The sequence below is a fragment of the Equus caballus genome, chromosome 3 (assembly GCF_041296265.1).
Source record: "Equus caballus isolate H_3958 breed thoroughbred chromosome 3, TB-T2T, whole genome shotgun sequence".
Classification (NCBI taxonomy): Eukaryota; Metazoa; Chordata; class Mammalia; order Perissodactyla; family Equidae; genus Equus; species Equus caballus.
In genome coordinates, this window is record NC_091686.1 from 82,163,342 (window position 1) to 82,174,443 (window position 11,102).

At 44.9% G+C, this 11,102-nt stretch overlaps 1 protein-coding gene across 1 annotated transcript in view; it reads right to left on the reverse strand.

Moving 5' to 3' along the window:
* SPMAP2L (sperm microtubule associated protein 2 like) overlaps positions 1-10,774 on the reverse strand; it is a 52,753-nt gene extending 41,979 nt beyond the window's left edge. The window contains exon 1 of the mRNA XM_023638053.2: positions 10,155-10,774. Within this exon, the coding sequence (XP_023493821.1) occupies positions 10,155-10,641 (487 nt within the window). The 5' untranslated portion in view covers positions 10,642-10,774. The remainder of the gene's footprint in view (positions 1-10,154) is intronic.
* Between the last annotated feature and the right edge of the window lie 328 nt (positions 10,775-11,102).

Here is an 11,102-nt window from a genome sequence, read left to right on the forward strand (position 1 = left end):
GCAGCTGTACTAAAACACAGAGTCTTAGCACCAGAGATGTCCATATAGAGCGGCTAATCTACCCACCTCATTTCACTAGAAAGGAAACAGATAGACAGCTATGAAAAACCAGAAGTAAATGCCTCCTAGCTCAATGCTCTTTCCAACAGCATCAAGCTTCCTCTCCTCTGAAGTGTGTGCTCAAATTGAAATGCCCAGTACGGAGCTGGAGCCATGACTCTTGGGCACAGCAGTGTCCAAACGTTCACATCGCTTTGGGGTGGAGGAGGAGGTCACATACCCAATCCATCCTTATCGGCAGAACTTCCTGTATCACAACCCCAGCATCGCTCCCTGTCCATCAAATATCTCCCAGCTCCTTCTGCAGGGAGAACACCAGTGCTGCTTTTCTCCCATTTGAGGTCAAGCCGGTACCCACCCATCTAGACCCTGCAGTATTTCACAGGCTCTGGATCAAACTGATAGGGCTTTGAATACTGGTCCCACCACCACATGCCCTCAGACAAAGCACTGAATCTCAGATTCCTCATCTATAAAGTGGGGACAAAAATAAGCTGGGGCCTTTGCAGGGTGATCCAAGAATAAGAGAGAATTGCATGTAGAGGGTCTGGTTATGGTTGGGCTGAATGCCCAATTCATGCATCTGGGCTCTGATTACAGATTCTGTCGTATTTACATCTACATTATTTCCCTTACCTTGTGAACTCCTGAGGAAGGACTCTGCTTTATTTTGTACTCCTCACAGCACACAGTGTAGGCAGTTGAAGAGATGTCTTATTCCCTGACTCTAACAAACATACTAGGTGCTATTGACTAAACGCTATGATATCTACTGAGCAGTGACAAGGCACCAGAACTGCGCTGAGCCCTTTCCCTTCATTATCTCACCGACCTTCACCTCTCTGTTCCCCATCGCACCTCGCCCAGGTGAACAGTGTGGGGGTGAAGTGGAGCAGAGTGTGGGATCCGACTGTCTGGGTTCAATCTCTGCTCCCTTACTCTGTGTGTGGCCCTTGGCAAGCCACTTAACTTCTCTGTGCCTCAGTCTCCTCATCTTATAATGGGGAAACAAATAGGACTAACTTCAAAGGGTTGTTTTAGAGATAAAATGAGATGATGTTAAATATGTAAAACACTCAATGAACATAAGCTACTGTGAGCTCAGTAACTACTGAGTGAATCTAGAAAACGTTCAGGAATGTCCCCGTGAACGACTTTCATGCTGAATTCATCCATGCATTCTAAGTGTCAGACTAGAGAAGGGTCAACACAAAGTCCCTGTCCTAACCTCATGCAGCTTGCCTTTCAGCTGGAGAGACAGCAATAAGCAAGTAAATAATTTCAGGCCGTGGTAAGTGCTAGCAAGAAAATGAATTACTGTGATGTGGCTGGTAAGGCAAGAAGGAAGGGGGCGCCCAGTTTAGGCAGAGTAGTCAGGGCAGCGTCTTTCAGAGAAAATGATGCTTCTACTGTGGAAACGAAAGACAAGAAGGTGCCAGATACATGAAGATCTAAGGGGAGAAGAGGGAATGAGAGAGGAAGGGCATTTCAGACAGAGGACACAGCAAGTGCAAAGGCCCTGAGGTGGAATCAAGCAAAAGGCCCAGCAAGACAGTTGGTCAGTGTGGCTGGAAGGAAAAGAGCCAGGGAAAGGACAGCAGGATTTGTTGTCAGACCAGAGGATGACGAGTCCTGAAGAAGTTGGCTTTTTTTCTAAGACCAACAGGAAGAAGCCCTTAAAGCATTTTGAGCAGGATGATAAATAGCATCTTCCTCTAAGAGACAATCAGAACATTATGGTTGTATTATGCCCTTTAAATGTTTTTATTTTACTGTATTCTGCAGAACATAAACCACGCTGCTCCTGTTGCCCTTTCGAGCTAATAAATAGGATGATCTGACCTATGTTCCAAGCCATCTGATGGGGAAGGCTGCCATCTGCTGGGAGAAAGCTGTTTATGATTAAAGCCGTTCCCCGGATGAGGCACTCCTACACTGGGAGTCCCACTGCAAGAAGTAAAGCATTTTGCAACATGATAAGGATGAAATATCAAAGTACAACTATTCCCCACCTTGCCCTCTTTCCTGTCTCCCAAGGAGCCCATGTTTGAGCTGCTCAGCCTCTAGTCCCTGGTTGTACCTGACGGGGTCCCGCAGAAGGGAGCGCCCCTCAGAACAGATCTAGTGGGAGGAGAGGAGAGGGTTAGAGAGGGGCAAGCTGGAGCTTGAGAGAAACAGGAGAGGTATTTGTGGGCAGCAGCTGTCATGGGGACAGGGACTTGGGAAGAGAAATGACTCAAGAACGTTTTAGCAGGTTTTGCTCTGTGTTAGATGGTGTAATTCCCTTGAAGCTACTTCAGCAAGACCTACATTACTTTTCAAGGCTTTTTGAAGTACAATTCATGCTTATTTCAGGGGCACTATTGTTTTGAAGACTGGTCTTAAAGCGGTCCAGTTCTATATTGGGTGTGAGTACGTGAACAAACATTGGACGTTCTTTGATATGAGACACTAAGCTGGATGATCTGTTACTACTGCTCATTATTCCCTGCTCTCCTCTTAGGCACAGTTCCCTACCTGAGCTCCCCAGTGCCTTAGCTCAGGGTCATCTGGGCAAAAGACTGGAGAGCGTGAGAAAGGGTTTTGCTTGAGGGTGAGAAGGCAGCGCCAGGAAGAGGGCAAGCCCTTCCATCTGGTTAAAAAACAACAGCAATAAATCTGGGACTTCTATGCAAACTAGAGCTCAAAAATTAACTATTTTGAGCAAGCTAACTATTAAGCTATGCCTCCTCTCACGCCCCTAAGTCTGCACTTTAGTGATTTTTTTTTTTCCAATTTCAAATCTATTGTTCACGTTCACTTTCACCCAGTCTCCCCTGTGTGAAGATGGCACGGCAACGGGTAGCCACCAAGAAAGGTGGATTTATAACGCACACCATGCACCACGATAAAGTCCAAATGGATCAAGGATTTAAATGTTTAAAAAAAGACTATGAAAGAAAACACATAGGTGAATTTCTTCATACCCTATAAGTAGGAAAGGACTTTCTAATTATGATTCAAAGCCATAAAAGTGATGATTGATGAATTTTACTATAAAAATGTTTTTATGGCAAAATCAAAAATATAAAGATAAGCAAAGACAAAGAGACGACCAACAAACTGAAAAAAGTATGTCATACACATCCCAGAAAAAGGGCTAATCTCCCTGCAAATAAAAACTTAGCAAGTCAAAAGGAAAAGAGACAAAGGACATGAAAAAATATATATCAAAAAGGATGATTACTATCACTCATACACTAAGATAAATGCAAATTAAAACTTAGTTGACATACCAGTTTTTTGTATTAGATTTTCAGAAACACAAACGTCTGCCCACATGCTACAACGGTGAGGCTATGAAGAAACAGGCACTTCCACTGCTGGTGGGCCTGCAAAACGAATCAACTCCCATGCAGCCCAATGTTGCTAAATCAAAGTCACACAAACACTTACCCTCCAGTAATTCTGCTTCTGGAAATTCATCCTACAGATATGCCTGCATGTGTACAAGTTGATATTTTGTACAAGTTTACCTATTATGGCATTGCTTGTAATAGCAACATCCTGAAACAATCAAGCGGTGTTAAATTAGTGCACATCTATGTGATGGAACATGAAGCAGCTGTTCTCTTAAAAAATGAGGAAACTCTAGCAGTGGGCCAGGTGGCATAGTGGTTAAGTTGGTGCACTCTTCTCCAGCAGCCTGGGGTCTCTGGGTATGGATCCTGGGTGAGAACCCACGCACCCTCATCAAGCCATGATGTGACAGCGTCCCACATACAAAAATAGAGGAAGATTGGCAAAGATGTTAGCTCAGGGCCAATCTTCCTCACCAAACAAAAATAAAAAATAAAAAGAGGAAACTCTATATGTGCTTATACGGAAAGAAATACTGTTGGGGGCTGGCCCCGTGGCCGAGTGGTTAAGTTCGCGCACTCCCCTGCACGCAGCCCAGTGTTTCGTTGGTTCGAATCCTGGGCACAGACATGGCATTGTTCATCAAACCACGGTGAGGCAGCATCCCACATGCCACAACTAGAAGGACCCACAATGAAGAATATACAACTATTTACCGGGGAGCTTTGGGGAGAAAAAGGAAAAAAATAAATAAATTCTTTAAAAAGAAAAAAAGAAAGAAATACTGTCAAGTGAAAAGAGTGAAGAACAGTATAGCATATGCTACCCCTTGAGTAAGAAAGGGGGACACACACAGAACCTTGTATGATATTTTCTTGTATTTATATAAAGATACATAGAAACTAACAAAAGTGGTTACCTGTAGAAGGCAAGAGAGGGGACAGGATGGGAGTGAGACATTTCCTTGTAGTCTTTTAATATTGTTTTGGTTTTTTAATCATGAGAATACCTTATAAATTTCAAAAGTTTTAAATTTTCACTCAATATGATTTCCCTCCATACTCCCACACTTGCCTGAGGTCCTGTTTCTTTTAAATCACTTGCCTAATCCTTTATAAATCCAGATTAAATACTTTCGGTTCTGTATAGTTGAGGTTAAATATTTAGTCTCTATTTCAACCCATTTTAGGTAAGTGGTTTTAATGAGTACTTTGGGTCTTTTTTCTGAGCCTTTCTTCTCTTTTAAAAAAAAGAAGTTTAACTCAGAAAAATGAAGTGACTATCCCATAGGCCACTCCAGTCCACTTTACTTAGTATGCTTTGGATGTGTTATTGTTATAGACGTGTTCAGCCTCCCCAACCACAGTAACAGTCCTTCAAGGATGGGATCCACCCCTCACTCATCTACAGCTCAGTGTCTACACCCTGAACACCGTAAGTGCTCAATAAAATTTAACGGTGACAGTGATGATACATTAGTAAGGTGATTTACTAAGGATGGGACCTATTCTATAATATAAATTTGAAGAATTTGCACACAACCAAACTGTCATGTCTCAGTCATCGTCACACCCCCACAGGACACAGAAAAGTGCCTTAGAATGCTCGGTAAATGTTAGACGAAGGAACTTTTATTGAGTGAGCAGAGGCATGGCGACATGCTGACTAAATATTGCCTATTGTTTACATTATTTTATGTAAATATTATATAATTATGCTTGATGCTTACTGAGCTCTACTAAAGGGATTAGCGTAAAGATTTATTGGAATTTTTAACAAGAAAAATCTAGAAGACAACTGAGAAGACAGGAAGCTTTAAAGTGATGTTTTCTAAAGCAGAGTTTGAAAACTTTTTAGAGTCTCAACATCAAGCTACTTCACGGGGAGCGACTACAGGACAGCAGCATGGACAAGGAAAACCCTCTAAAAGGTAGGCTTTCCCACCTTTTAAAAACACGGTCTGAGGAATTAACCATGAGACAATCCTGGGAAAACTCCTGGGAAAACAATAAGCATCTGGGGAGAGGAAACCACACATGCAGATTCTGAAGCAGGGGCAAGTCTGCGATTGGCCTTTTAGAGGAACAGAAAAGAAGCCAGCATGACTGTGGCAGAGCGGTAGGAGGTGGGGTCAGAGAGCCCAGGGAGCTCTAGGGACCCCTGCAAAAAGTTTGGGTTTATCCTAAGAGCAAGGGGAAGCCACAGGAAGGACTTTACAGTGAGGGAAAGATGTGACCTGATTGGGTTTTTAAAATACTCACTCTGGCTGCAGTTGCAAAGAGACTGCGGGGGACAAGAGTAGGAGCAGGGGACTGCTGCTCAAGTAAAACTCCAGGTGACAAATGACCATCATTGGGAGGAGGGTGTTAGCAGTGTAAATGAATCTGGAGAGAAAACTACCAGACCCTGCCTTGGACTCATTGTATTTGAGGGTAAAGAAAGAGGAATCAGGGAGAACTAACAGATTCTCTTTTTTTTTTTTTTGGCTTGAGCAACTGGATGCTATTTTCTGGGAGCAACCAGTTGTAAGAAGGAGGGAGGAACAAGATTGGGAGGAAAATCAAGACTTCTGTCTCAAAGTATATGACATTTGAGATGCCTATGATATATCCAAATGGAGATGTCCAGTAGCCAGTTGAATACAAGAGTGTGGGACTCAGGAGAGAGAGTAGAGATGGAATATATAAATTTAGGAGACAGCAGCACAGAGAATCTATTTAAAGACATGAGTGTAGATATGACCACATAGGGGAAAAAAGTGTAAACAAAGAGAAAAAGGGTTAACATGGAGGCCTTTAGAGTTCAGGAAAACAGGGAGGACTCAGCAAATGAAAGATGAAGCAGTTAGGTGGGTGATAAACTGGGAGACTGTGATGTCACAGAGGCCAAGAGAAAGAGGTGTATGTTTCAAGAAGGGCGTGGCCAATTGTATTAAATGCTGCCAAGAGGTCAAATAAGATAATAATCCTACCTACTACTAACAATGGCTAACATCTACTAAGCGCTTACCATATACCACAATCTGTTCTAAATGGTTTACAGGTATTAACTCATGTAATCTTCTTAACAACCAGAGAAGGAATCATTAGGTTTGGTGACATAGAGGCTGAATGAGAGCTCTTTCATTCAACAATAATTGCTAAATCCTGACCTGTTCCAGGCACTGTTGGAGGCATTGCAGATGAAACAGTGGGGAATACAAAGGTTCTGCCCTCAGAGAGCTTATTGGAAACAGTAAAAAAAAAGATACCTAATAGAGTCATTTAGATAAGTGCTTTAAAGAAAATCGGAAGGCCAAAGAGTGTTCTTTTTGACAGAGGTGACAAACACTTGAGGGGAGAGTGTCCTGGGAGAGGTAAAAAGCAAGTGAAATGATTGTGAGGAGCAAGGAGGCCCATGTGGCTGGAGAGCACACACTGTGGGGAGAGCGGTGGGACATGAGGTTGGGGAGGTAGGCAGGGGCCAGATCACGTGGGGTCTTATAGGCTTGCTAAGGACTTTACATTACAAACTACTTGAGATGAGAACCCCCTCTGGAGAGATGAGAGCAGGAGAGTTGCATATAGTGTATGTTCTAAGGAATCCCTGTGACCACTGATATGAACAATGAATGGGGGAGGAGGGGCAACACTGGAAGTAAGAGCCAAGCTGGAAGCTACTGCAGTGGACCAAACAAGAGTGGCTTACAAATATAATGAAGGTTTAGATGCTAAGAATTGTCATAGTCATCATATATTTCAAAACTGGGGTTTGCTAATGGTTTGGAGGCAGTGTGTAAGAGAAAAACAAGTGTGAAGAAGGACTCCAAGGTTTTTGACCTAAGGACCTGGATGGATGAATAGTGGTGCCATTTGCCGAAATGCAGAACAACTGGGAAGAGCAAGTTTGGACGTGGAAATAAGAGTTCAGCTATGGACACATTATATTTTGCATGCCTACTAGATGTTCAAGTAGGGATGTTAAATAGACAGTTGGTTATTAAACTCTGGAGCTCAAGGGAGAAGTTGAGGCTAGAGATAATTTGGGAAGTCACCAGCACACAATTAAAGGCATGGAACTGATGATATCACCTAGGGAACAAGGAAAGTTCCAAAGAATCTGAGAGAACTGAGCCATCACTCACGTCAAACTAGAGGCTGGGAAGAGTAGGAAGATCTAGCAAAGGAAACCGAGCCAGGAACAATGAATGAGGCAGGATGACAATGAAGACAGTGGTATCCCAGAAGTCAAGTAAAGAAAGACCTCCAAGAAAGAGGAGTGAATGTGTCAAATGAGTAAGATAAGGATGAAGAATTAACCATTGAATTTGGCAAGGCAGAGGTCATTGTGACCTCAACAAGAGCAACTTTAGCTAAGTAGACAAGATGAAAGCTTAAGTGGGTTTTCAGAGAATGAGAGGAGAGGATATGCAGATAATGACTTACAGACAATTATTCAGAGGGACTTTTCTCTAAACAGGAGCAGAGACGTAGGAGTGGTACCTGGAGGGGTACATGGAGTTAAGAGAAGGTTCATTTTTTTAAAGATAGGAGTTATTGCTGCACGGTCATGTGCTGAAGGGAATAAAGCAGGAGAGGTCCTGATTAGGTCCTGAAAAAGTCCTGAAGCAGGAGGCTCCTTTAGGAGCAAAAGACCTAAAGTTAGATGGGATGGGATCCAACACACAGGTTGAAAGAATGGCCTTTAATAGGAACAAGGAGAGTTCGTCCAAAAATAACAGGAGAAAAGGTAGAGTATATATGTACAGATGCTGGTAGTTTGGTAGACGCCATGTTAGAAAATGAATTGACTGGGAGAAAGCAGTATGATTGCCAAGCAGCACTGAGAGCCCATTTGAAGTTCAAGGGCATGAATTTAAAGATTAGTCAGCATAGTTGTTTGTTTTTCTCTTATCATCTGTTTTTCAAGTGCAGGCAAGAATTGGATTTAACTAGGCAAGAATGATGGAAGGTAAAGCAAGAGAGTTAAGGATATTTGCAAGGGAGCGATTCCATTGGTGGACCATGGAGAACAATGTTAATAAGGAGAGATAGAAGGATATAAGGTAGTGATATATAATGAAAAGTTAACAGCATTAATGGGTTAAAGTTCCCTTTGAAACTAAAGAATTGACAGAAGGGATACAAGAGGAGTGAGTAAGCTGGAAAGACAGGACATGGTCAGAGATTAGAGTGCTTGAAATAGAGATTTTGGAAATAGTATGGCAATGGATGTTATCAAAGGCTAGGGTAGTGGGCGCCTAAGATGGGGTGAAGGACCCCATCATTCAACGTGAGGAGGTCAAACAACTGAGAAGCCAAGCGGATCATTCATATGGCTACTGAAATCTCCATGCATGATGACAGGGTTGGCAGTGGAGAGAAAGGTAGTTACCTAGAGCAGTTTTGGTGGAGTGAGTGATTTCAAGATGGAAGATTCTACAGTATATGTGTGTGGTCATGGGTCTGATTCAACAGAAAGGGAGAAATTGATGCTGTATGAGAGGTAAGAACTGCAGGAACAAAGTTCTTCTGGAGACAAGAGTGGAATTCAAAGCACAAGTGGAGGGTTTTGCTTTTCATAGAAAGAGGAACAATTCCTCCCTGAAATATGAGAAAAGATAGAACCCATGGGTGCAGATTTGGGGAAGGCAATAGATTACGGGTAAGAAAATAAGGGAGTTCACGACTATTTGCTTCTATTTTCTTAAGGTGTGAGGCAAAGTCTTCAGCTGTTTGGGGGTCAAAAAAAAGTACGAAGGTTAGAGGAGAGATTAGGAGAACTAACTTACGAGGTGAATAAAGTGGGCTTGCTAGGCGCTGCCAAATGACCAAATGAGATTTGTGGTCATGAAATGGAAATAAACACAGTCAGTCTGATTGTGTGATTCTGTATAGCAAGAGTCAGGTGTAGGCAGAGAGTGAGTGGTTGGGTTTAACCAGGGTTAGGGTTTTGCCAGGAGAAGTCTGGTGCATAAGCAAAGAGCCAATGCAGTGGTGGAAGATGTTCTAAGTGAGCAACTGAAATGATAGACCACAGAATCGAGGCCGATAAAGAGGAGTCAAGGAGAACATGAGATAAAAAGTGGTCAGCCAAGCGACTGGAAGCCCAATGTGAACAAAGAATTGTTTTGAGTGGGGTCATCAATGAGAGGTCATAAGTGATCTGGTATGGTCAGAGCAAAGGATGTAACCCAAGTCCCATCAGCCCTGCTACCTTGTGAACTTGGTGAAGACTGAGCATATGGTAAGCACTGAGTAAATGTACTCTCTGAATTCCTGCTCAATGAGTGTTTTGTTACTATCACAATGTAATGGTAGCATTCACTGAGTGCTGCCATGTGCCAAACACTGACAAAAATATCCTTCCTTCAGGGATCCTCCCCTTTAGATGGGGAGAAAGATAATGATGTAACACACAATCTTAAGCGCTATTATAGAGGTAATGTTCAAAGTGGCAACTCAGAGGAAAGCAATGACTAACTGTAGAGAAGAATTAAGAAGGGCTTCAAAAAGAAGTGACAACGGAAACTCAAGGACAGCTAGGAGGTCATCAGGTGGAGAGAGGAGAGAGTGAAGAGATTCAGTTTCTCTGGTTACCAGAGTCTCAATTTCCCACAGAGCCCCTTGAGGTCCAAAGACAGGAGACTGTAAAACAGCAGGTAAACGAAATGACAAAATAATTATATTAGTTCAGAACAAAGCGAGCTCTTCCATGCAAACCTTCATATCATGGGACGGGATTGCTCAGAGCCTCGGAGGGGCCCCAACACCTACCGCTCAGGGAAGGCAGCGGAATCCGTGGCGGGAATCTGGTCACCAGAGATGGGGAGAACACCACGGCGGTGCTGGGAAGGTCGGCTTGGCGGGGCTTTCGGGGCTTGTGGAGCTTGCGGAGCTCGCGGGGCGCATGGGGCTCGTAGGGTTTGTGGGGCTCCTGGGCTGCACGGGGAGCATGCGGCTCGTGCGGCTCATAGGGCTGGTGGGGCTCACAGGGCTGGTGGGGCTCACAGGGCTGGTGGGGTTCATAGGGACTGTGGGGCTCGGGGGTCTCGTCGGACTCATCGGACTCATCAGCCTCATCGCCCTCGTCTTGCTCATGGGCCTCCTCTGGCTCCTCGGGTTCCTCCGGCGCCTCAAACTCGTGCACGTTGAAGATCTTGAATACGAAGGGCTTCCGGTGGGCTTCGAAGAGAGCAGAGAATTCTGGTGTGTCAAGGCCGTCGGACAGCGCGGATGAACCGGAAAACTCGCCACTTTCCATTGCGGCCCAGAGCTCCGGCTGCGCGCGGCGCTGCTGTGCGCTGCGCTCCGCCGGGCCGCAGTGCGCCTTCTGACCGAAAAGTGAGGGATGGCGGCCGCCCTTGCCCCGCCCCCGCCCCCGCCCCCGCCCGCCACCCCCCACCCCGACAGCCCCGCCCCGGGCGCCCGACCAGCGCGTTCTCCAGTTGCCAAGGGGATGCGCCACGCTCCGGGGCTCCCCGCGCTCTGTACCAGGCAGAGAGGAGCCGGGGGGCGCGTCCGTGGAGAAAGGGGACGGGCTGCTGACCTGCTGTTGCCCGTGTTATGGGTGAGGACTCTCGCGTGCTCTCCGTTGCCGCTGCCCAGTCCCTGGGGCCGAACGTATCAGCTTACAGTCCAGTTACAGCACCGCTCAGACAGCAGAGCTGGGTCTCTGTGGTGTTTCAGAGGTTCTCTGGCACAGGGTCTCCATAGTCCTTTGTC